At 40.7% G+C, this 27,108-nt stretch overlaps 1 protein-coding gene across 3 annotated transcripts; it reads left to right on the top strand.

The window, feature by feature from the left end:
- ppp1r13l.S (protein phosphatase 1 regulatory subunit 13 like S homeolog) lies at nucleotides 1–27,101 on the top strand. 3 transcript variants are annotated; one of them, XM_018233162.2, is made up of 11 exons: nucleotides 1–234; nucleotides 14,147–14,232; nucleotides 16,174–16,295; nucleotides 16,384–16,888; nucleotides 18,065–18,105; nucleotides 20,098–20,961; nucleotides 21,129–21,266; nucleotides 22,773–22,906; nucleotides 23,289–23,455; nucleotides 23,588–23,784; nucleotides 26,731–27,101. In XM_018233162.2, exons 2-11 carry the CDS (start codon nucleotides 14,184–14,186, stop codon nucleotides 26,767–26,769), a joined length of 2,256 nt encoding a protein of 751 aa, XP_018088651.1. In that variant the 5' UTR covers nucleotides 1–234; nucleotides 14,147–14,183; the 3' UTR covers nucleotides 26,770–27,101. The 3 variants fall into 3 exon arrangements, with proteins under 3 accessions (XP_018088651.1, XP_018088652.1, XP_041431106.1); XM_018233163.2 differs by having other exon boundaries at nucleotides 1–229; XM_041575172.1 differs by lacking the exon at nucleotides 1–234 and adding an exon at nucleotides 9,128–9,472.
- The last annotated feature ends 7 nt before the right edge of the window (nucleotides 27,102–27,108 follow it).

A 27,108-nucleotide genomic window follows, 5' to 3' on the forward strand; every position in this document is an offset into this window, starting at 1 on the left:
TGAGAGGAGTGGAGGGGGAGCAGTGGGTTGGAATTGAGAGGAGCTGAGAAAGTTGAGAGACGAGAAAGTCTGAAGGAGGCTAAAAGATTTCAGCAGACTGAAATAAGGAAATGTTGGAGCTGTGAGGGGGAGAAAGAAAGAAGAGAGAAGGAAGAGCCAGTAATTGGCTGCCAAGGGTGAGAGACAGAGCCCAGCGAATGGACTGAGGCTGCACGGGAGCGCTCCTACGGTAAGGTGAGCCTGCCTGATGGGGCTAGTCATAGAGGGATATGTGCAGGACTGCTTGCAAGAAAACTCTCACAGGACTTGCACATGCAATGAAAATATTTCTGTGCATGGGAGTATCTGTATTCTAACACAGTTGGTCAGTTTTTAAAACCTTGACCATTTAGGGACAAAGAATAACTTTGAGAGAAGGTCAGCATTCGAGACTTTCAGAAAGGGTTTAAGTTGCATGGGAAAGTAGGAGTAAGTTTCCCTGTGAGTGCAATCCTTCTGGCGATTTTTCAATATAGCCAGGGGGGAAGGTAGGGGAAGGCGGTTCGGGAAGATTGTCGCCCTGAAGAAGAGTCGATTTGTCGCCGGGGCGACTAATCTCCCCGAGTGTAAACGCAGGCCAAGGATCATCCCCTACACTTGAATCATCCTAATCTTGTGACTGCACCCGCAACCACTGTGTCAGCCAAGGTGCAGGCACATGCAGCACATTTCAGCGAGAGAATGCAAATTCTCTTTTTGGGAGTGAATCCACCACGTGTGCCTGTACCCAAGCAGACACCATGGTTCTGGTTGCAGGCAGGACAGGAGGCTGATGCCAGCATGGGTGTTGATTCTCAGTCTGCATATTGCAGCAGGTCATTTTTCAGCTCTGTTTGGCATTACCGTTAGTGCCAGAAATAACTTAAAACATAGATATTTCTTAATTTAAAGCAGGCATACATGATGTTACATAGTTAGTTACATCAGGGCCAGAACTAGGTGTAGGCAGAAGAGGCACCTGTCTAGGGCGAAATGATGGTGGGGGCGCAGGCAGGGCCAATGTTAGAAATCAAGGGGCCCCGTAAAAAAAAGGCCGCGCCCCCAAGCCCCGCCCCAGATCCTGCCCACTCCAAATCACGGTTAAAAGACCACACAGACATCAGCGCTAAAAAAGGTAACCCCCCCCCCACACACAAGTTATAAATAGCTATTGGGTACCAGGGCCCCCCTATAAGTTAAAAATAAACATTGGCGCCGGGGCCTCTCATAAAAGTTTTTTTTTAAAAAAGCATTGGTGCCAGGACCCCCCCATCCATATATACAGTTAGTAAAATGACTGCTCCAGACCCAACCCTTTGTCTAGTATTTCCTTATACAGCTCCTGCCTGTGCAAGCCACATACTTACTGGGTGCTCCACTTTCTCAGTTATAATCCAGTTCATCAAAGGCCTTTGATAAAGATTAGGGATGGGCGAATTTTCCGCCCATCCCTAATAAAGATAGGGCTTACTGAGTGAAGCATGTTCCTCTTCTAGACAGGAGGGGGTGTCAAAAATCTGTCACAAAAGAACCCTATTTATATGGAAAGTGGTGTGTTCATGAGAAATAATTGGAATCTATAGATAGAATCTATAGATAGCGCCCCTATACAGTATAATTTTCATATTCGCAAACCGAATTGACACCTTTTCTGACTTTGTTTGAAAACTTTGTGTTTTAAAACTAGTGTTTTAATAATTTTAGGAATATGAGTTATGTTTTACCTAATAACTGGTTATGAATCTGATTAGTCAGCATGCACACTTTGTGTGTTTTCTACTTTTTTTATAGTTATATTAATTTATATTTTTTTATTAGTTCATATTTTGACGCACGGTATTTGAGTGGAGGGTGCTATCCCTAAAACATTTTTGGTTGGAAAGGTTGAACTTGATGGACGTGTGTCTTTTTTCAACCTAACTTACTATGTATTATTATTGGTCAGGTTTAATGATGCAAGTCCTTGCATGCAGATTTTAGTGTGTAATATATTTATACCTTTTTATGGAAATAATACAGTAATTACAGTGTTGCCTAAAGCTGGGCACAGACGCAAAGATCTGACCGTACGAATTAATGTACGATCGGACTTTCCAATCTCCCGACCCGCCACTAACCATTCAGATCAAATAAAGTAGTTAAAGAACAGATCAGCCAATGTTCTGCCCCTGAAATTAATCGTACGATAGTTATATCTGACAAAGCTAGCGACAGTCTCCCACTGAAAATCGTACAATTGGCAATACCCGCAGAGAAATTACCCGTAGCCGACAGAAATTTTCTAACCTGTCCGATCGACCAAACGACCGATCTCCGCCGGACGAAAAATGACGGGACTCTCCACACACGTTACGAAAATCGTATGTATGCTTGATTCATACGATGAGATCTTTGCGTCTATGGCCAGTTTAAAGCAGTCATCAGGAGTTGTAAAGTTGCTGCAGAATGCTCTGCAGAGCTACTAACTTGACAGCCCTGGGCTAGTGGTGTGACACTTTTGTTATTTATAGAGAAGAATAATAAGGATTAGGGATGTTCAAGCATAGTACCTCCAGGTTTAGGCAAATTGATTTATCCTTAAAGGGGTGGTTTACTTTTACATTAAGTTTCAGTGTGTTATAGGCCGGCCAATTCTTTTCAATTGGTTTTCATTTTTATTTATAGTTTTTTTTTTAAGTATTTGCCCTTTTATTCTGATTTTGTCCAGCTTTCAATGGAGATCACTGACACCATCTAAAAACAAATGCTCTGTAAGGCTACACATGTATTGTTATTGCTACCTTTTATACTCATGTTTCTATTCAGGCCCTCTCCTATTCATATTTCCATCCCTTATTCAAATCAACGCACGATTGATTTGAACCCTAGCAACCGGATTTGCCAAAATTACAAACTGGAGATCAGAATAAAAAGCTCAATAACTCAAAAATTGCAAATAATTAAAAATGAAAACAAATTGTAAATTGTCTCAGAATATCACTCTCTACATCATACTAAAAGTTAGCTCAAAGGTGAACAACCCCTTTAAATGTATATGCTCAGGAGATAAATAGACTCGGCAGGGCCTATCCCTTTTGTTTTATTTAGCGGACTTGCTCAGCATGCTACTGCATGACTCATAATTAAGTATGCCATAGCATTCAAAACCTAGGCTAAGCAGGTCTGTTAAATAAGACATCAATTTTCTCATTGTGGTTTATTTTAATTGCAGTGCTATATTTAGGGCTCTTACTGACGAGCGGTTGAAGCTGCGCTCCCCTGAGTTCCGTTTTTCTGCGTTCAGCCGCAGGGGAGCGCAGGAATAGACGCATTTAGCTTTTTTCAATGGGGCTGTACTCACACAGGCGCGTGTAGGTGCAGAACGCAGGAAAAATGCAGCATGTTGCGTCTCAACCTGCGTTCAGCGCCTACACGCGTCTGTGTGAGTACAGCCCCATTGAAAAAAGCTAAATGCGTCTATTCCTGCGCTCCCCTGCGGCTGAACGCAGAAAAACGGAACGCAGGCTTCAACCGCTCGTCAGTAAGAGCCCTTAAAGCTCATTTTCGGGTCAAAAGTTTTTCCAGCCCAGCATTACCCAAGAGCTCCTACAGCCTTAACTCTATAGTGCATGTAGCAATGCTAATATTTACATGTTTATTTTTGTCTATTTTTACTGCAAAGCAGATTGTGCCATTTCGGAAATGCAAACTTTTATTTCACAGCTATTGAGAATTAAGTGAATTATTTTTTTGCTTTGCTACACAGGCAATCGGCAAGATAGAACAGTCCTATGTCCCACTGCAAACAGCACTGAGCAGGAGGCACAAACATTGCTGTTCAACTGCATTCCCAATATCTGTCTCCCAGGCACTCATTGAATGTTATATTCCACTCCATGCCTGCCTTTTACTGAACACACCTGCAGAAATATTGCTAGAGGGTGTTTCGTGCGTGACAGCTATAGAAATACGTTTTTGTTTAGCAAGAACCAGAGAGAGACATTGTGTACACAGTGGAATGGGCTGGAAAAGGTTCTCATAAACCTGCCCTGCCCAGCGTCTTTCTTTCATTTATTTATTTATTGGACTGGCATCAGTCTGAAAAAGATCCACGTGAGTCCAGGAAGTTTTTGCTAAATAATGCTATTCTACTTTATACAAAAAAGTCTGTGATTATAGGAAAGGGTCAGAAGCTTTAGCATGTATCTAAATGCCAGCAAGTGAAGCGAATATTAGTACCATGATTTTATGTTGTTGCCATACTCTGCCTTAATCTTACCACTTTGTTCGATTTAATGCTAAATTAGAGTGCCAGGAAGGTAACCGTATATAATATCAAGCAGTGTTGGAAGCTGGTAATTAGTTTCATCCAGTGTCCTTATCTAGTGGGGCACAAACCAATGCTCCAGACCAGACTAGTGTTTGTATTGTTTCCTTTCACCACTGTTGCAAGTTCCACTAAAACTAATGTTCTGTCCCATATTTCATTTCATAGCATGATTTCATACCTCCCAACAGTCCTGTTTTTCGCGAGACAGTCCCGATTTTGACAACTCAACGTAACGTTTCAGACTACGAGATTCTTTGGTGCTCTGTTAGGTCAACCTGACCATCGGTTTATGGAAGAATGTTCTGGAGAACTTGAGAGCAAGGTCTAAGAGCTATTGTGGTACAATGTTTGATAAAACTTTGCTGATCAGTGAAAGGCTGCTGTTCCTTTGGGAGTTTAAGTAGTGCACCATAATTGTTGAATTTAGCCCAGTACCTAATCCTCACCAAAAGATTTCACTAAATAGAAACCCAACAATTGGCATCAGCAATTGTGCAGCACTTTATCGTCACAAGACTTTTTACTCAGATACTGCAAAAATTGCTAGAATGTGGCAGAATATCAAACTGAATCCTGGATTAGGTGTGTTTCATGTGACAATCTTCTAACGTTGATGTAGGTTTTGTGTGCAGCATGCGCACATTAAAGAGGCATGTCTTTGAATTACTCATAGGTTCTGCAATCAAGTTATGTATGAGTTGTAAATTTAGTTACAAGTATTTGCAGTGTTTTACAAGGCTTGTGGGTGTGAATCAGTAATGCCTCTAGGTGGAACTAAGCAAGTTCACGTTACAGGGCATAGAATGCAGTAAGGAAACATTAAAAGAAGAATTCAGTGACTTTAGTAGAGTCAAAGTGAGGACGTGTTATGCGGCATTGTTGAGGTGATATTGACTGTTGTAATTTTCAGTAATATGCATCTAAATGTTACTTACTGCACTTGCTCTATTACCTGGCTAGAAAATTAGATATTTCTAGCACTCCCCCTTCTACAGACCTCAGGGCAGATTAATGCATACCTCCCAACTCCCAACCAGTCCCTCTTTTGACAGCTCAACCCACAGTCCCTCATTTGTACTGGAAAGTCCAGTTTTTCTCTGCACTGAACAGCCATAAAAAGAAACAAAGTTTCTAACTTAATTGGCTTTTGGCAGAGTTCCCAGAACAGCCACAGCAGCTTATAAGGTACTTTTGTAACAATTTTGAGATAAGCAAATAAGTAATTGTAACAATATAAGATAACAGGTCCCTTGGGAAAAGTTAGACTCAATGCTTAAAGGCCAATTCACCTTCATTAGCAAAACTGTAATAACTGAAAAAATGACAGAAATATGTTCAAACTTTCATAACCTGCCAAATTTTGTAAAATGGACATGGTAATTAGGGGGTGTGGCCACACAAATGGGCATGGTCAAAAAAAATTGCCGGAGGAAGTAGAATCATATGTATAAGGGAAGTAGCAAAATAGTAGGCTGCATAGGTTTCGTTTCAAGAATGTAAGGTAGTCTGCCTTGCTTCAATCCATGCAAGTTTTGGGGGGCTACCCAATGTAGTATGATTTTGAGCATTTTTTCAGTCAGATCAAGCTACATTAGCACTGTAGGAAGGAATGGACCCATTTGGTGGGAACAACTGTGTATAGCAGCAACAAAGGCCTTCACTCTTATGCTGGCGTCTTCTCCGTTTCCCATTTGTGGTCCAGTAAAAAGCAATGGTGGTGTAGTCTGTGGAGAGCACTTGAGAAAGGACGTTGTACCTCCGAAAGGTTTTGTGGAGATTTTTTTTTATACCATATAGTCTGTATTATACCATACTACATGTCCAGTTCCCCTCCAGGCGAATTTGGAGAAGCCGAACACCTGGCAACTTCTTTTTCCTGGTGCCCAGGAATCGGCCACCTCTCGTCCAAGGTCAGAAGAAATTCACTGGAGCAACTCCTGTGTGCCAGTGAATTTCTTCTGACAGTTCACCTCCATCACATTTGATCACATTTGCTTTATGATGGAGGCAAAGTGACACTGAGTAATATGGCCATTGTTACACATCTTCTGTGGCCAAAAGATGCGCAGTACCCTTCTCAGACGGAGGGTTGACAGCTTGGCTAAGTCATTTTCTGTCATATGCCAGAACTCCAAGCCATAAAACAGCATTGAAGAAATACAGCTCTGGTACAGTTCACTGCATCTGTTGACACTTAGTGCTAAGGGAACCCTGGAGCTAGTGCCTGGACCAGGCCCGGATTTACTATCCAGGCACCCCTAGGCTGGCTCTGCTCGACCTGCCCCCTTCCATTCTCCTCCCCTTCCCTTCTCCATCCTTTCCCCTCCCCTTCCCCATCAACTTCTCCTCCCCTTTCCCTTCACCTACCCGTTCACTCCCTTTGCATGCACATGTACTGTAGAACTGGTCCGGCACTGGAGACACACGGGAGATTTTCATATTTCCACCATGCCAGTTTCCAGTGCTCGCATTTGGACGTGGCTGGGCAGCATGCCCCCTAAAATTCTGCCCCATTAAGCCTGGGCCTTTGTGGCCTTGCCACAAGTTCGGGCCTGGTCTCAGTGTTGGATTGGCCAACTGGGATACCCGGAAAAATTCCAGTGGGCCCAGGTGTTAGTGGACCCTCTTGCTTCTAACCATTTGGCCTATTTCATGGTCATTACCTATTTCTTTAATAGAATAGCATATAGTAAGTAAAGATAAAAGACTAAGAGACTAAAAAGGTTGAGTGAATTGAGGAGGAATAATAGTTTGGAAAGTGGGCCCACGGTCTAAGGTTTTCTGGTGGGCCCCTGGCATCCCAGTCCGACACTGCCTGGCCTGGACAAGAGGTGGATAAAAACGTCAGGATGTCTCTGCAACAATAGGTGTGACTACGCCCCAATTAGAACGGGACCAAAAATTTGGTCATAAATCACCCCTATATTATCATCCTTAACAGCTCTATGAAATATGCTATATACCTGAATACTGTCAAAATCAACTAACCTTATCCAGCATCTGTATAAGCATTCTTTTATTTTTCAGCACAGCCACATTTAATTGGCTTAATAGGATTTTTATTATTATTTTATTATTTCTACTTAACATTCTAGCATATTTTACATTGATGTCATAAACCTTGGTCAAAAAAACAAGCACAAAAACTCAATTATAAATATATAAACAATTACTATGGCAATACCATGCTTATTTCCATTTGTGGATGTTGTCATAATTATGTAAATGCAGAAAATCATAATTATGTAATACATGACACATACTTATGTAAACTGGATATTGCCTGTATTGCATATACCGGTTCATCCAACCCTTTTGATGGGTGTATTTACTTTTAGAAATGAAATGAGATGAAGAGACATAAGAGAATTATGGGAGAATGGAGTGGGGGTAGGGTGCAGAACAGGGTATCTCCTAAGGATTTACAACCAGTAATACTTTCCATTCTCATTAATTGTAGAGTGTTCTCGTAGCATTTTATATAGGTATCGAATCTGACTACATCTTGTCATATTTTCACTGAAACCAGTATGGGGTTGTTGAAATTAGGTTTAAACTGCCAGGACACAGTATAACTGGGTGACCAAGAAATTTAGTTTTAGCTTTGGAAATTCCAGCTCACCCACTGGTGTTCTTAAAGGGATTCTGTCATGATTTTTATGATGCTGTTTTTATATTCTAAATTACACTGTTTACACTGCAAATAATTCACTTTTACTAAAATTTAATTCCTGAACCAGTAAGTGTATTTTTCAAGTTGTAATATTGGTGTGTAGGCGCCATCTCAGGTCATTTTGCCTGGTCATGTGCTTTCAGAAAGAGCCAGCACTTTAGGATGGAACTGCTTTCTGGCAGGCTGTTGTTTCTCCTACTCAATGTAACTGAATGTGTCGCAGTGGGACCTGGCTTACTATTAAGTGCTGTTATTAGATCTACCAGGGAGCTGTTATCTCATGACAGGGAGCTGCTATCTAGTTACCTTCCCATTGTTCTACTGATGGGCTGCTGGGGGGGAAAGGGAGGAGGGTGACATCACTCCAACATGCAGTACAGCAGTAAAGAGTGAAGAGCAGTAAAAGTTTATCGGAGCACAAGTCACATGACTGGAGGCACCTGGGAAACTGACAATATATCTAGCCCCATGTCAGACTTAATACTTAGATAAATCTGTTTGCTCTTTTGAGAAACGGATTTCAGTGCAGAAGTCTGCTGGAGCAGCACTATTAACTGATGCGTTTTGAAAAGTATCCCTTTAAGATTTGTGGAATCAGTTGGCAATTGCTGCAGCTCGCTGTCTGGGAGACCTATGGGTTAGCTCCAGCTCCTGTGCTTAGGTCATGTACATTTCTATAGCAGAATCTTCAGATCTTTGGCATACCCACTGGGCATCATCTCAGTGATTGCCAATGGTGAGTAGATATTTGAAGCTCTAAATTTCAGTTTAGTTGGTTGGTTGCTTGAAGGACGAAAATAGTTTCCTTTCGTTACACATGCCTCTCTCCAGCATTCAGTTAACTCGTGTCTTTACACACATATATCCTCATGAGCTGTTTTTTTTTTTTTTTGTGATGCTCCTGCACTTGAATATACTTGAATAAGTAGGAGTTCACAGTGTTCTTCTTTCTTCCAAAAATAAAAATCCCGATTATTCATAACATGCTGCCAAATACACACTCTGGTTATGCAGCTTTAGTGCGCTGTTATGTAATAGTTTCTATCATTAAAAAAGTATTTTTTTTTCTGCCACACCTCAGCTATTAATAGTAGATAACTTTCTCTCACACTCTGTACCTCCTGCCCATATTGATTATTTGATGCACAATATGCTTCCCTTTTAAGTTAATTAAAATCTGTTTTGTTTTTTTTTTGTAACTTTAATTTTGGCAGCTTCCCTCCTACCTGCAGCCCCTCAGCCTCCTCCCTTTTCTCACTCCCATATAGTCAGCCACCACCTCTTTAGTCACTGATCCTCCTCTTCCCAAAATACTCTATTAATGCTTTGTACTTCCTACTACCTTCTCAGACTATGCATTAGTCTGTGTACTACCTCTTCATCATGGTTCAGACACAGCCGCGGCACAAGCTTAGCCGTTTTGGCAGTGTGTTGTCCTTGTCTGAGGGCAAGAAGCTGCGCAGCAGAGTATGGTGAGTGTTCATAAACAGAACTGGTAAGGGATGATGTGGTTGGATATGTGTGTATTTTTTATTTAGAGATTTTCTCTGTATTTCATTTTAATGTAAGTGTACAAATGGAAGAGGTATTCAGCCCTGTGCACATTTAATATTAGATAGATTTGATTAATGTATTTATGCTTGTAATACTTAGGGGCAGATTTATCAAGGGTCCAATTGATTTTTTTATGGTCAAAACTGTGAAATTCACTAGGGAGTTTTTCAAATTCGATTTGAGTTTTTCAAAAAAAATTTAATTCAGATTTCGAGATTTATAATATTCGGGCCCTTTAAGAACTCAAATTTGACTATTCCTCAACCTAAAACCAGCCAAATTGCTGTTTAAGTCAATGGGAGATGCTAAGGGATCAGTTTGGAGTTGTTTGCGGCCTTCCTAACATTCAAAGTTTTTTCGGAGAAAAAACTCGAATCGAGTTATTAAAATTCGAATCGAATTGAATCTAATTCGATTCGAGTTTTTGGGTCGATGTAATACATTTTGATTGTTCGAATTTGGTATTTATGGGAGTAGGCAGAAATTATTTTCATTATAAGTTTGACAAGTCTTTTGCTTGTGTTCTGTGGATTTAACAGCAGAAACTTTTATATAATGTGCATTAATTCTGAACATCTGCCCCTTTCATTCCATGCCCTTATTTTAATCCAGAAATTTGGCTTCGCTAGCGCAGAGAGTGCTATTGCTCTCAATGAACTGGCAAGGCGGAACCCCCTTTGACCCGCACCAACGCTGTTTTAAGCGTAAGCAGCAGCCCCAGGATCACCCCTGAAATGCATTATTTACATTGCATAACCACTGCTGAAGACATGGGTTCTCATCGTCAACAAATCTATTCAGTCTAGCTGTGCTTGATTAGAATTGGGTGCTGCCCTAAGCTATCTCCTTCATTCACCCCCTTTCCTATCCTATTGGCACATGCAAAGTACAGTAACCCCCCCGCTTTGCTTTCTGGACAGGTTAAATTGCAAGTGTCCTGCTTCAGACTTGGGGTAGGAGGGTGTTAAAAAATTGCAATGGTTTTTTCTATATTTGCTCCTGGGAGTCATCCCCTTGAAACTACTACTCTAGGCAGATGCTTGTTTAAGAAATATGGCACTGGACTAGTGCATGGTTTGATCTTGATAGTTTACACGTATTTCTTTGCTTTTTTTAAGATTTGTGGCTCATTATTGATTGAATCAAAACAAAACAGGCTATCTTTAGATGTTACAGCACTACTGTGGCCACGTTTAATAGATTTCAAACTTGCAACATTTGTGTTGTCTAACCATAAACTATTTTGCAATAAGTATTATCTAGTACATTCATTCTTTAATTCAAGCTCAATTGTGGATTGTTTTACATAATAGTTTCCTTGTTGCCTGTGTCATACAACTCTGGAGATTTTCTTTACATTAAGGGGCACATTTACTTAGCTCGAGTGAAGGATTAGAAGGAAAAAAATGTCGAATTTCGAAGTTTTTTTTTTGGCTACTTCGACCATCGAATTGGCTACTTTGACCTTCGACTACGACTTCGAATCGAACGATTCGAACTAAAAATCGCTCGACTATTCGACCATTCGATAGTCGAAGTACTGTCTCTTTAAAAAAAACTTAGACCACCTACTTTGCCACCTAAAACCTACCGAGCACAAATGTTAGCCTATGGGGAAGGTCCCCATAGGCTTTCCTTGCAAATTGTGATCGAAGGAAAATCGTTCGATTCGATCGAACGATTTTTCCTTCGATCATTCGATCGAACGAATAGCGGTAAATCCTTCGACTTCGGATTTAACTTCGATGGTCGAATACAGAGGGTTAATTAGCCCTTGATATTCGACCCATGGTAAATGTGCCCCTTAGTGTAACATCCCAGTGGCATTCCTAATCAGTTTCAGATTGAGTTTTACTTGCAAATAACTAATGATGGGCGAAGTTATTCGCCAGGCGCGAATTTGTGGCAAATTCCCGCCAGCGAATTTGCGCCGGCGTCAAAAAAACCGGAAGCCGGCGTAAAAAACAGACGCCGGTGTCAAAAACAAGACACGGCGCCGTTTCGCGAAGCAAAACGCCCCAAATTCACCCATCACTACAAATAACACCTATTAGTCATTGACCTTTTTAGTTTTATGAAAATGCTTCCAATTTGTTTCTTGATACTTATGCCATATGCAGAGCCTTTTATATGAGTAATACAGGTATAGAATCCCTTATCCAGAAATCCATCAACCAGAATGCTCAGAATAAGAGGAAAGCCATCTCCCTTAGAGACAAATTTAAGCAAATTAATCCCCTTTTTCTCTATAATAATGCAAACTACATTGTACTATGCTGCATGCATTCTTATTGGCTTTGCATATTTAAATATTTTTTAGTAGACGAGGTGGCAGATTTATCAAGGGTCGAATTTCGAAGTGAAAAAAGCTTCAAAATTCGACCATCGAATAGGGTAGTCCGACATTCAAAGTCGAAGGATTTTTATGATCGTACTTTCGAATCGTACGATCGTACAATTTAATTGTACGATTTTACAAACAAAATCCTTCAACTTCTCAAAACTTAGCCAAATACTGGCTAAAGGTTCTAGGAGGTCCCCTTAGGCTAACATAGTAATTCGGCAGGTTTAAGGTGTCGAAGTTTTTTAAAGAGACAGTACTTCGATTTTCGAATGGTCGAATTTGTGAAGTATTTTCACTTCGAATCGAAGTCGAAGTTGAATTTGGCCTATTCGATGGTCGAAGTACCCAAAAATTACTTTGAAATTCGAAGTTTTTTGATTCTAAAATTCACTTCGACCTTTGATAAATCTGCCCCTTAATATCCAAATTGCAGAAACACCCTTATCTGGAAAAGTCAGGTGCCAAGCATTCCCAATGAAAGACATAAACAGATGGATTAGCTGCAGTGTATAGCTAAAGGGCAAGGTGTGGCAAAGGTAAAACGGTGGGTTTCAGATGCTTAGAATATAAATAAACAATGATTGCGGTATGCCTCTATAATACAGAATACATAACAAGAGCCATGAATAGCCTATATATAGTACTGTGTAGTTACTTTAGTGTAGGGGAACAAATGGGACATATCCCATCAATACAGAAAGAAAATGCAAATTAACCTTAAAATCTATAGACCGAAAAGGAGTCATACTACTTCATAATGGCTCTTATGAGCGTTTTTACCTGCGCTCCCCTGCGTTCCGGTTTCATGCGTTCAGCCACAGGGGTAGACGCAATGAACTCTTTTCAATGTGGCTGTACTCACACAGACGCATGTAAGCGCCGAACACAGGTTGGGATGCAGCATGTTCCATTTTTCCTGCGTTCGGCGCTTACATGCGTCTGTGTGAGTACAACCACATTGAAAAGAATTCAGTGTGTCTACTCCTGAGCTACTCGGAACGCAGGGGAGCGCAGGTAAAAACGCTCATCTGTAAGAGCCCTCAGAGTCGGACTGGCCCACAGGGATACCAGGAAAATTCCCGGTGGGCCCAGGTGTCTGTGGGCCCTTATGCTGCTAAACATTTGGCCTATTTCATGGCCATTCCCTATTTCTTTGAGAACAAAGAGGCTAAATACATGGAATAATAGATTATAGTAAGGAAATAATAGAGACTAGGAGAACAGAGGTTGAGTGAGGAGAAGAAGAATAATAGTACTGAGAGTGGGCCCCTAATCTATGTTTTTTTGGTGGGCCCCTGGTCTAAGGTTTTTGGGTGGGCCCCTGGTGTCCTGGTGTCCCAGTCCGACACTGAGAGCCCTTATGAAGTAGTATTGTTTATAAGCATCCATTTATTATGCCTTCCCCCAATAGAAAGCAGACATCTTCTGCTGATTTGGCAAGTTTGGACATATTTAGGCAGAAAGTACAAAATGTAATAATGGACTTAAAGGAGTGGTTTACCTTTTAGTATGTTATAGAATGGCCAATTCAAAGCAACCTTTCAATTGCTTTTTATTTTTTATAATTTTATAGTTATTTGACTTTTTTCTTCTGACTCTTTGCAGCTTTCAAATGGGAGTCACTGACTCCCTTCTAAAAATAAATGCTTTGTAATGCTACAAATCTACTGTTATTGCTACTTTTTATTACTGATTCTTCTATTCATATTTCAGTCTCTTATTCAAATCAATGCATGGGTGCTAGGGTTATTTTGACCCTAGTTACCAGATTGTTTAAGATGCAAATGAAAGAGCTGCTGAATAAAAAGCCAAATACTGTAACTCAAACACCTTCAATAATAACAAATGAAAACCAATTGCAAATTGTCTCAGAATATCGTTCTCTACATCATACTAAAAGTTATCACAAAGGTGAACAAAAATTTCTCTTTTGTAGGATTATTATTTGTCTATGCACTGTATTTGTACCCCTCAGGGTTAAATATGTCTTACCCCACTTCAACGCACAATTCATAATGACTCAATGTGTGTAAGTTTTTATCTATATACCTGTGATACACCCTTTGTCATCACACTCCTTACTTCACCCCAGCCCCTCCTCATTCCATCTCCATAATCAATTTTGTCTTTCTATCTCCTTCCTCAAGTCATGTCCCCAACTCTTTTCTGTTTTCACCATCCCCAAATTATCACCTTTACCACCTGCTCTTTAACATTTTGTTCTAATGGAGGTGCTTCTTCTCCCAAGGACCAAATTAATTAGTTGGAGAGACACCATTCGCAAGATGGCAGGAGAAAAAGTCAGACCTGCACAATCTGTTTTTGACTTCCAGTGTAAGTATCGATACTGCAGTTACCAGATGGGTATATATATAGGTATATGCATAAAGCAACTGTTCTTTAAAAAAAATGTACATATGAAAATTTAAGGCAATAAAAGTAGTTAGAAAGAATAATGTTTTAAATGTTTTTGTTTTGTTTTTAAACCACTTGTTTTTTTAAATGCTTTTAATTCTATTATAATTAAATATAAAATATCTTTAAGTATGTGTATTTTTGTAGGGGAATTGTTTGAAGGGTTATTATTGCTGTGTACTCACACACTGTATAGCAAAAATGTATTACAATTTATTTAGTATTCATTGTATAGTGCCAACCTGGTGTTTGCTGATCGCACCAGTTACTGCCCTAGTGAATCTTACAATTAACATACAATGGTTAATTCAGATTATATTATACACAATGGTCATTTTAAAGGGATCCTGTCATCAGAATTCTGCACTGAAATCCATTTCTCAAAAGAGCAAACAGATTTTTTTATATTCAATTTTGAAATCTGACATGGGGCTAGACATTTTGTCAATTTCCCAGCTGCCCCAAGTCATGTGACTTGTGCCTGCACTTTAGGAGAGAAATGCTTTCTGGCAGGCTGCTGTTTTTCCTTCTCAATGTAACTGAATGTGTCTCAGTGAGACATGGGCTTTTACTATTGAGTGTTGTTCTTAGATCTACCAGGCAGCTGTTTTCTTGTGTTAGGGGAGCTGCTATCTGGTTACCTTCCCATTGTTCTTTTGTTTGGCTGCTGGGGGGGAAAGAGAGGGGGTGATATCACTTCAACTTGCAGTACAGCAGTAAAGAGTGATTGAAGCAGGGGTGCTTCGCCAATGAGGCGAGTTGAGGCTGTCGCCTCAGGCGGCAGCGCCCCACTAGGTACCAGGGGCAGCAAAAATGCTGCTCCTGGTACTTTAAGAGCGAATTTCTGGGGGAGGGGGGGCAGCAGCAACTGCTGCTGCCTCAGGCGGCAGAGGGGCCAGGATCGCCCCTGGATTGAAGTTTATCAGAGCACAAGTCACATGACTTGGGGCAGCTGGGAAATTGACAATATGTCTAGCCCCATGTTAGATTTCAAAATTGAATATAAAAAAATCTGTTTGCTCTTTTGAAAAATGGATTTCAGTGCAGAATTCTGGAGCGGCACTATTAACTGATTCATTTTGAAAAAATTTTTTTTTCCCATGACAGTATCCCTTTAATCTGAAGCCAATTAAAGTTGGAGTGTATATTCAACTGACAGAACCATGTCTGCAATTCCAATGGACTATTCCCAACAGATCTGGACTTTGGTGACTTTTTGGGCCTCTGTGTGCTTTCTTCACAGACACTAGACAATTAACACTCAGCCCAACATTACAATAATAAAATGAGCTACAATAAATTAAAATGCCAGGGCCTATTTTGAATCAGAGATGTCCTGGAGACATACTTCACTGCTTCCTATAGCCTCTTGACATGGCATAATTGGTTGTTGGCAGGATTTTTTCTTACAAAATTATTTAATCCTGTGAACAGAATATAGGACTGAAGCTATTTTTATAGAAACGTTCAGAAAACCAAGCTTAGTATTGCTTATTATTGAGTGTGACTCTATATCTAGGTCACTGTGAGGGTGTTCCCTGATATGAAAATAATAGGTAGGCTGTGAATTAGAAGAGCATTGTTTGATGTGTTTTTAAAGGGTGGGGTGTAATTTGAGGCATCACGAGTAACATAGGTATGAGAGAAATCATATTAAAGGGTAAGCCAACATTCTTATAAACTAGGGATGCACCAAATCCAAAAAGTATTTGTCCCCTGAGAACTATCCATTTAGCTAATTTATATTATTAGGCAGTTGTAACGTGTGTGGTTTCAATAGATGTGTGTGTCTTTGTTGCAACCTACTTGCAACTTTTTGGTGTGCTCCTTTTAGTGGATTTAATGTTTATTTTCCTACAGCCCTTGCCTCTCAGGAACTGGACCTAAAGCAGATGGAGCTGGATTCTGCCACTGCTAAACTGGACAAACTAAAGAGGGATTTGGAAAAGCGGAGGGAGCCAGTAAAGAACAGCAATCAAGAGGTATACACATATTATGCATAAGTTGTTGTGGAGATGCCTGTGTTTATACATTCATTTATACAGATAGACTGTTCCCTTTTCCCCCCAGGGTTTGCAACTTTCTTCTCAACAGACATCCAGCCCAGCTCTCTCCCCTACTCTGACACGCCGGGCCCATTCCTCTCCTGCCTTTTCTCCACTTCTAATGCCTTCACTGAAATCTCAGAAGCCCCGCCTATCAGAGTCCTCACTGACCACAGCATCACCACATGCTATTAACTCCAGCTCTTCTGTTCCCTCCATTTCTATCAGTCCCACAGTTGTTACTTCCCCCTCTATGGCCCGGAGGTTTATCCCTACAGAGATCGTAGACCCCTATCTTACTTTAAATTCTCAAACCCCTTTGGGCCGTCCCTCCTCACCTCGTCACCAGTATTACGATCGCCCCCACACATCTTCTGCACGGCTGTCTTCCAGTTCAAATGATTATGCCTTGGGACCCAGGACAGCATCTCCTAGTCTTGAAGGACATTCAGGAGGAATGTATTCAGACTGGGGTTCCTTACAAAAACGTGGCTATGAAGTCCCTCATGGATACAGTTCCAGGTTCCCAGGTAATTCTTGCAAGTTTTTCCACAGACTTTAGCTACTTGCCAGTGGTTAATTACAAACTGAAGATGAATAGGAGAAGGTCTAAACCAATGATCCCCAACCAGTGGCTCATGAGCAACATGTTGCTCTCCAACCCCTTGGATGTTGCTCTCAGTGGCCTCCAAGCAGGTGCTTATTTTGAATTCTTGACTTGGAAGTCAAGTTGCATAGTAATTTAGTTGCATAAAACCCAGGTGTACTGCCAAATAGAGCTTCCTTTAGGCTGAAAGTCCTCATAGGGGCCACCGATTAGCTAATCAAAGCCCTAATTTAGCATGCCCAGTGACTTTATTCATGCTTGTGTTGCTTACCAACTCTTTTTGCATTTGAATCTGGCTTATGGGTAAAAAATGGTTGGGGACCTCTGGAACAGAACACTACATGAAAAATACCCACAGACAGCCTGGTGCAGGCTATGCAGCTGACGTGATCTCCGCAGCAGAATCACATCCGCGTGAACCGGTGGCAGGCCCCAAGGGGGGGTTCAGGCCTGATGCAATCACACCACGCCTCCCACTCCCCCACTGCCCAAAGAAATCTACCTGCAGAATGAATCCACTTTGTGGTTGGGTTCCTGATGGGATACATTATTATTCTATGAGAATCAACCTTGCTTGTGGTTGCATAGGCCAGCAGTTAAAGGTTGTAGATTCAGATTAGAGTCCAGCGGTACCCTGCGGGTTGTGGGTAGAAGTTCCGGGTGCAGGTATAGATGCGGGTCGGCAGTTCTGTGGGTTTGCGGGCCGTGGGTCACCTCAATAGCAATTTTTACTCCTTTTTTCTGATCACGTCTACTTCTGATGATGTCACTTCTGGTTTACAATGACAGCACTGCCTGACTCTTGATGGTCAGCGGGTCCGGGTTGTGGATAAGGTACTTACGGGTTGGGTCCAGTAGCGGGTCCAATCGGGTAAGAATGCGGTTCCGGGTTGCGGATTGCAGGTTGCGGGTATGGGTCGGGTACGGGTTACAAAAAATGGACCTGCGCAGGACTCTAGTTCACATTAGCAAAGCAGAGGAAGAGTGGGGTGGCCACTCTTTGTAATCATCCTTATTGAATTCTATTGAATTCTTATTTTATTGATTTATAATTACCACCTGTGTTGTTCAATTATTTTTATATTTGTTGCAACCCTAGATGATGTCAGTTCTCCGCGACAACCAGCATCAATAAGCAAGGTAAGCCCTAGACACATAAGAGATCCCCAGCTATTAATGCTGCTGTTTGTATTTGCCTTTTTAATTGTGCAATTGAATAATTCTACATGACTTATCATAAAATGACTTGCAGTAAGGAGAAGCTTTAGCTATTACGGTGCAACCAAGTCATTTAGAGTTACAGGGCAAGTATTGTATACCACAGCCCAGGCAGGTATTGTCCATTGCATCTCCCATCATTCTCAGGTAGCCAGCTGTTGACTAAACATTTTAAGGTAACAGCTAGACTGATCTGTTTGCCAGTACGGGTGCTTCAAGAAACCATAATCAACAGCACTTGTGGCAATGAAAAACACAGTTTACGACATAGTCAACCTTTTAGAAAAAACTTTTATTATGTACAGAAGAACCTATTCCAAGGAATGTTAAGGTTGGTCGTTATTTTCTTGCTAGCTAATTGCTTTTCTAATATGCCATTTTCTGTCTGGCAGCTGAGAAGGCTATCTGGTTGTTGGGGTGACCGCACTGGAAACCAGATCCCCTTGAAGGGGAACTAAAAGAATTATGGGCTGAAATGTTTTACATTATATTTTGGGCTTTTATACCAGTTCAAGGGAACCACAGCCCTTTATCAGTAAAAAACAAGTGCCTCCAGTAGCTCCACGTCTTCTTTTCTGCTGATTCAGCGCACATGCTTTGTGCTGCTGTCACTTACTGAGATTAGATGCACAAGATACTGAATATGTAGAATATAAATGTTACAATATAAAGCTGAGGCTAAGAAAATAATTGTTGGTACAGGGGAGCTCAGAAACCAACACAGTTAGCAACAGAATTTAATAATCAGCCCTGTAACATTGGCTTATTTGACAGGCCAACCTCATTTTCTGCTTGATGATTTATGATAATCCCTAAATTTAGCTTCTCAATAGCTGCTCAAACTACACTGACCATGTGCAGTGTCACTGACACTTTTATAAAATCTTACTGTATGTTCCAAACTGCGGCCTGGTTGCCTGATAATTAAACCCTAGCATGCAGACAGCACTTAGAATCCCAAGCTTTAATAATGCAAAATGATAATATACATTTTTTTAATAAAAGTATAGGCAGAATGTATTTTCAGAATAAGCTCAATTAATTTGCTCATCTTGAAAAAATGCAAATTCTTAATGGGGTTTTCAGGAAGGGGTGAATAGCAAGGAAGATCAGATTGAGAAATGGAATTTCTAAAGACATCTGTTTTTCTGTTAAAGTGCTCAGCAATATCTTAAGCCGTTTTCTGGAATGGAAGTAGCCAAATTAGCACAGTAGTTAGCGGAGAGTTGAAAGAAGAGGAGAAATGTATTTCTGTCCCTGCAGAGATGCAAATGGGGAAGAAGTAGGTAGTTCGAGTCATCAGACAGAGGGGAGAGGGGGGAAGTTGCAGACTGAGCAGACTGAGCAGAAAGTAGAAAAATAATATTAAGGGAGTTACAGCAGGGATTGTTAATGGGAACAGTGTCGGACTGGGACACCAGGGGCCCACCCAAAAACCTTTGACTAGGGGCCCATCAATTAATCTTAGACCAGGGTCCCACTCTCAGTACTATTATTCTTCCTCTCCTCACTCAACCTCTATTCTCCTAGTCTCTTTTCTTTACATACTATAATACTATAATCTGTTATTCCATCTATTTAGCCTCTTTGTTCTCATAGAAATAGGGAATGGCCATGAAATAGGCCAAATGTTTAGCAGCATGAGGGCCCACTGACACCTTGGCCCACCGGGACTTTTCCGGGTATCCCGGTGGGCCAGTCCGACACTGAATGGGAATATGAAAGTACCAGACAATGGAGGGGGTGTCAATATAAAATGCAATGCCATTACATCAAATTACAATTTGTTATTGGTGTAGGGTTTCATTTTTTTACTTATGTACTGATGGCTCAGAGACAGATTTTCTTTTTATTTAGGATTTTTTTAAATCATGTGTTGGATAATCTGTGATTATTTTTTCCTTTGCCTTTTAGGGTGACTTATCCTCTTCGACACTTCTTCGTAGTAACAAGTTCTCTTCAGGAGTTGAGCCGAGTATTCAAGGGGTGGAACCTGTATGGAGGGCAGGGACTGGTTCACTGCCCCGACCCATTCTAGCCCAACAGCCAATCTCCCATATCCAATTTCCACCTCCAGAAGGCAGAGGCCAACCTCACCGACCTCTTCCTCTTTCAATGATCTGCCGTCTGCAGAATTCATTTTGGGAGCAACAGACTCCACCAATTTCATATGGCATGTCTCCTGCACCAACTGTACCTACTGCTGTTTCAATGCCCTCTGTACCAGCTGTACCTTTACCAGTGGTCCCAGAGTGGGCGTTAGCTTCTGTCACTCGAGTGCCTTCTACAACAAATGAAGAAGTTCCCCGTCCTCTCAGTCCCACTCGTCTTCAGCCAAACCTACCTCCTTCACTGGCGGAGGTGCAGAAAGTTTTGGAGGACATACCTCGCTCTTTAAGAAGAAGAGGCTCCCAGGAACTCACAACACATGCTCCACCCCTGCCATCTCATCGACGCCAGTATCAGCAGATAATGGGACGACTGTTTGGAAGGGCTTCACCTAAACCAAGCTCTGCTCCTGACCAACCAAAGGGTGAGGATAAACTTAAAGGGTCTGCAGTCAAATATATTTCCCCTAACGAACGGTCATTAGAGGCGGATTTGAACAATAAAATAGATCCCATCCTTGAGGACATCAGGACAAATGAGAAGCTTATGCCTGACGATAAATTGTGTGTTATAATGGAGGCATCAGATTCCAGGGTTGGTGCATCTGCCCCAGTGCCAGGAGATGTGGAATTTAAAGTACCATTGGTTATCGGTGGAAGCCAGAACTTGGTGAGTAAACGTTACAATAATCAGGCTGCTCAAACAAGAACCTAGTAAGGAAAAGTTGCACGTGAATATTACCAAAAGAAAATAAAAGCACGAAAAAGCTAGCACAAAGTAATGTTTTTAGGAAGTATGAAAAGTTAATGTAATGTTTTATTTTCATCCTCACCTAGAGACTTCGTTCCGCTCTGAAGGGTCGAGGTTCACCACTCAGGCAGCGCCCCTCTCGTGCCAGACTAGATCCCCTTATTTTACTTCTGGATGCAGCACTCACAGGAGAAATTGATGTGGTGACCCAGGCTCTTAAAGAGGTATGGCCTTTGCACTGTTGTCTTATTGTTAGAATACAGAGCTTTTGTAGGAGGCGTTGCGATGAGGTTTTTACTGTTTACTTTTTTTCTGTTACATTGTGATCTGTAATTGCAGCTTTATTAGAGCCAATTTAATCAAGATAGTTGTTTGAAACCCAATTAAATCTGTAATAACAAATCAACCGTAAGACCATGTTTTAGAGTAATGGCACAGAAGGACATAAGTAGTGCTTCTGCTCAATTTATCGCTCCAAGCAAAGGGGACGAAAAACTACAAATTCCCCCCATTCAAAATGAATGGGCAATGGTAGTTTTTTTCCAGTCTAGTGAATTGCTTGAAAATGCAGGACCAATAATTTGTGAATAATATGTGTCTGACACAGGACATGCTTTCAGTGTGTCCCATTTACTTTGAATGGCAAGTGGTACTGAAGCCGCTATCTTAAAGGAACAGTAGCATCAAAAAATTAAAGTGTTTTTAAGTAATGAATAAATAATACAGTGTTGCCCTGCACTGGTACAAATGGTGTATTTGCTTCCAGGGGGCCCAGTGCCATGTAGTTAGGCCACTGATCGAAGTATTTTGTCCCCATCCATTAAATAGCAGGAACAAGTTCCCCTGTGTGCCATTCCTTCAAAGGGCAGAGACACACGTGGAGATTAGGGGAGATTAGTTGAATGGTGACAAATCGCTTCTTGTTCAGGTGACTAATCTCCCCAAACTGCCTCCCCACGACTAGAATCTAAATCTCCAGCTGGATGGCACTTCCGAATTGGCCCAAAGTTTCCATGGGAGGCAACTTCTGGCGACTTCGGAAAACGAAGCTCCGAGTGCCATCCCGCCGGCGATTTTGATTCTAGCCGGTGTGTAGGCAGTTCGGCGATTAGTTATTGGCGACTTCATTTCCCTGAATCTTCTCGTCTGTCTCTGCCCTAAAAGGATGAGCTTCAGACATGCATAAAATGTGCAAACCTATTGGGCAGAGTTTTCATTCAAGCTGCTCTTTTTTTAGCCTGACATTCATTAAGGCCCCCTCAACTCATAACAGTTTGATAGCTGCAGATACATGTTGTTATAACAGTAACCATTCTATAGTTTCAATAGTATCCAGGACAGAAATAAAGCCTTTGCCTCACCCTTATGGAGCTTGAAGTGTTGAACCTCTTTAAAATACGATGTTATATATATATATATACATTGGCCACCTTTGCCGTTATTTAACCGGCCTGGCCGGTAAAAATGATGCTTGATGCCAATGTTATTAATTGGAAAAAACTGCAAGAATATAGGATGGCCGGTATTTTTTTTCCAGAAAAGGTGGCAACCCTAGTTATATATGATATGTAAGTTTGTTAAAATATACTTTTTTCCTAGAAATAACTAGCTTTTTGGCAGAATTTAATTGCAGCTATGGTTTATGAGTAAGATTCCTGCCACTGCTTAAGCAGTGAGTGTGTTCAGCGTGCAATGAATGTACTACTCTTTTAATTACCCTATTCTTACAGGTCAATGACCCAAGCCAACCAAATGAAGAGGGAATAACTGCTCTCCACAATGCAATCTGTGGAGCCAACTACAATATTGTTAAACTGCTTGTCAGCAATGGAGCCAATGTAAATGCTGAAGACAGCCATGGATGGTAAGAGTGTGTGAAGGGAGAGGTCAAATGAAATAAGGGATACAGTAAGAGTAAGGGCACATTGGGCGATTCGGGGAGATTTAGTCGACCTGTCGACTAATTGCCTCGACGTTGCGGCGACCAATTCAGGAAACTTCAGGCGACTTTTTAAAATGAATTGCCACGTGTGATTAGCGCCGGAGATTTTTCAATTTAGACAGGCGCAGAGTGAGGGAAGGCCTTCGGGGAGATTGGTCGCCGCAATGTCGAGGCGATTAGTCACCAGGCGACTAAATCTCCCCGAATCGCCCAGTGTGCCCTTACCCTTAAAAGAACGAAGTAGATAAAGGATTGCGATGGGGCTTTATCCTTTATCTCCTTCAATTATTGTATTGTTTTTCAGGACCCCCCTTCACTGTGCTGCCTCCTGTAATGACCTCCAGATATGTTTACTTTTGGTACGACATGGTGCAGCCATTTTTGCAACAACACACAGTGATGGAAGCCTTGCTGTGGAGAAATGTGATCCTTATAGGGAAGGTTATCAAGACTGTATCAACTATCTTACTGGTAAGTCCCTTTTAAAATAGGGAATTAGTTTTTTATTCGTAGTTCTGCCTCTCTCTCTGTTCTGTCTCCTGCTCTGCTTTCCTTTAACATTTAATGTGATTTCCTAATTTCTTTTTTAATATTGTTTTGCAGATGTAGGACAATGCATGGGAGAAGCAAAGAGTGAAGTGGTGTATGCTTTGTGGGATTACATTGCAAAATTTGCCGATGAGCTTTCTTTGAAGGAAGGGGACATCGTTACTGTCCTAAGGAAAGATGGAGAGTGTGGATCTTGGTGGTGGGCCTCTCTTTGTGGTCGGGAAGGCTATGTTCCACGCAACTATTTTGGGGTAAGTGAAACACAGAGTGAAAGATAAACAGCTATGTTTTGGAATATTAGCAGTTCAACATAACTAACTGATCAATCAGTGTTTTTGGTAGAAATTATATTTCGACATGGCAAATGATTTACTAGTAGGTGTAGCAGAGTAATAGAAACCCAACAGTCATGACATGCATGATGCTGATTCTGTGTAATCGAATCATTAATTGAGGCTTGTTCAAAATAATAATAGCAGTATTTAAAATAATAATAGCTTGTTCCAAATAATAGCAGTGTGGAGTTCAATTAGTGAGGTCATTCATTCTGTGAAAAAACAGGTGTCAATTATGGCCCTTAGAAAGGAAGGCAGCAAATGTTGTGCATGCTGGTTATAGTGCATTTCTCTCTGAAAATCTGAATAAAATGGGTTGTTCCAGACATTGTTCAGAAGAACAGCATACTTTGATTAAAAGGTTTATTAAAGAGGGGAAAACATATAAAGAAGTGCAGAAAATGATAGGCTGCTCAGCTAAAATGATCTCAAATACTTTAAAATGGCAATCAGTGGCAGAACTACTGGTGGTGCCTGCATAACGTGAATCCGTGAATCCACTGCAAAGATCACTTCCGGAGGGGCTGGGGGCAGCTGTATGGCCTACACCCAGGCCCCGTGCTCTGTAGTTCGTTACTGATGGCAACCAAAACCTGAAAGACTGTGAAGCCAAGCTATCGCCAAGAAGAACCTGCAAAGTTCAATTGTTGAAAAAAAAGACGTGCTGAATAAGTTACAATTTGTCAAAGAACACATTGACTGGCCTTAAGAGAAATGGCACAACATTTTGTGGACTGATGAAAGCAAGATGATGAAAGTTCTTTTTGGGTCTAGGGGCCGCAGGCAGTTTGTCAGATGACCCCCAAACACTGAATTCCAGCCACAGTACAGTGTGAAACATGGTGGCACAAGCATCATGATATGGGGATGTTTCTCATACTATGGAGTGGGGCCTATTTATCACATACTAGGGATCATGGATCAGTTCCAATACATCAAAAACATGACCTCAAAAAAAGAGGTAATGTTTATGCCGGATAGAAAATGCTCTTGAAATTGGTGTTTCAACAAGTTAACGACCCAAACACACCAGAAACTAGAACCAACATTTTGGTTCCAGACCAACAAGATTGATGTTATGGAACGGCCAGCCGAATCCCCGGACCTTAATTCAATAGAAAACTTGTGGGGTGACATCAAAAATGCTGATTCTGAGGCAAAACCAAGAAATGCAGAAGAATTGTGGAATGTAACAGGTGCCAGAAGTTGGTCGACACAGATGTGCAGCAGTTCTCAGAAACACTGATTATACAACTAAATATTAGTTCAGTGATTCAAAGGAAAGCAAAATCTTGAAACATTATTCAGTTTATACAGTGAATGTTTGAGTTTGTAAAGAAGAATGCAGACACTGCTATTTTTGGAACAGCCTAATATTCCCTTTTCTTCACTTTCTGTAAAGAAATAACAGAAATTTGATACATTTTACTTCTTGTTTTGATTTGGAATAGAGTGCAGTGTTCCCAATGCATTTGAGTGTATGGCAATAAAAACTATTGTAATGATTTTGAGCTTTATTCACTTTTCTAAACAAACTGCTATTATTCTGAACACAACTGTACCTATTATATTAAAAACTGTACTTCCATTGTTAAACTAGTTGCTCTCTACAATACTTGTTTTTGTTGTCTTTGATGAACAACAGCTTATGAAATGTTTAGTTTAATTACATTTTAAAGTAAATACATAAAGCTCTGGGACTCTGCACAATAAAGTTCTCTGCATGTTAACATTTATTAATATGCATGGCAGCTGGTGGCTTAAAATACAATATTGTCTTTACACTCTTAATAGCATGGCAGACGTATGTCTATATACTCAGGGTAAAAAACAAAACTGGGTAAATAGATAGCCTGGGCAAAATAAAAAATGTTTCTAATATAGTCAAAAATGTAATGTAAAAAGGCTGGAGTGACTAGATGTTTAACATAGAATAGAACACTACTTCCTGCTGTTCAGTTCTCTAACTCTGAGTTAGTCAGCAACTTGAAGGGGGACATAACTGTTTATTGAGTTTGCAATTGATCCTCCGCATTCAGTTCAAGTTCAAAAGTAAACAGTTATGACCCCTGTGCCCCCCTTCAAGTCACTGACTGGTTACTGCCTGGTAACCGATCAGTGGAAACCAAGAGAGCTGAAAAGCAGGAAGTAGTATTCTGGCTATTATGTTACACATCCAGTCACTCCAGCTTTTATACATAACTATTTTAGAAACATTTTTTATTTTGCACAGGCTATTTCCCCAGTTTTTTTTATACTGAACAATTCCTATAAGTCTACATGTATTCATTAAATAAACCAATTAGGTCCAAGGCCACATTGCCACCAATATGGTGATGCAGTTTAGCGTCCATTGAGTAGTAGGTACTGTTTTATTATTATAGAGAAAAGGGGAGTCATTTGAAATTATATATTCCTTTTGCTTGTATCATAACTGGCAACACCCTTGGGTTGAAATTTTCCCTTCTATTACCAAGTGCATATTTAGCAACATGGGATGCGGGAAGGGCCATCTGCTATGAGCAGTTAGTGACATCAGTGATGGTATACAAATACACCGTGCCAACATATTCACCTCTATGGGAAATTAAGTAAAATGTTTGTCCTATTCTGCTTGAAGCTTGTACTTTATACTACTACTATCTAACAGAATTCATCCTTTTGAGGCTTGTGGCTTTTTAACTGCGTTTTAAACCTCTTGAACTGTGTAGTTCAAATGTAGAATAGATATCCCACGTATAGTAATGTCTTTCTTGGCTAAAAGTTGCAGCCTACAGCTACTTTAGCATGAGCACTGGCTGCTCTTTTTTATTCTCACAGACCTCATTTCTGACTTTATATGCTTGCTTTTTTGTTTTACAGCTATACCCAAGAGTTCGCCCTACACGTAGTCCCAAGTGATGTTACAAGACCAGTGAACCAACCTGATGTCATTTGCACTCATCAGATTTTGATCATTTTGTATTTCTGTGCATACAGCTAACTAATGCATTGTTTGTGTGTGTGTTTCTTTTTTAAACCCATAGTAAGTGAGTGTATGTACACAATGTACATCCGGTACACAATGTGTGCTCGATAGTATTGTGAATTATATGTGAATATAGGTAGCCGTTGTATGGAAGAGATGCGCATTTCGTATAGTAACGTATTAGCTGTGGGAATTGAGGGAATAATTAGCTTTTGTTTTTTGTCTTTGTATAAACATTATTTTATAATAAAATAATTAAACCAGACTGTTGT

This window comes from Xenopus laevis, chromosome 8S (assembly GCF_017654675.1).
Source record: "Xenopus laevis strain J_2021 chromosome 8S, Xenopus_laevis_v10.1, whole genome shotgun sequence".
NCBI lineage: Eukaryota > Metazoa > Chordata > Amphibia > Anura > Pipidae > Xenopus > Xenopus laevis.

What these genes read in the sequence shown, in the direction of transcription:
- ppp1r13l.S (XM_041575172.1), top strand. Translation starts at nt 9,384, where the DNA reads ATGGTTCAGACACAGCCGCGGCACAAGCTTAGCCGTTTTGGCAGTGTG. An exon ending in GCTGAAGACAGCCATGGATG is followed by an intron (nt 22,907 to 23,288) that starts GTAAGAGTGTGT and finishes ATTGTTTTTCAG; the next exon opens with GACCCCCCTTCACTGTGCTG. An exon ending in CTGTATCAACTATCTTACTG is followed by an intron (nt 23,456 to 23,587) that starts GTAAGTCCCTTT and finishes ATTGTTTTGCAG; the next exon opens with ATGTAGGACAATGCATGGGA.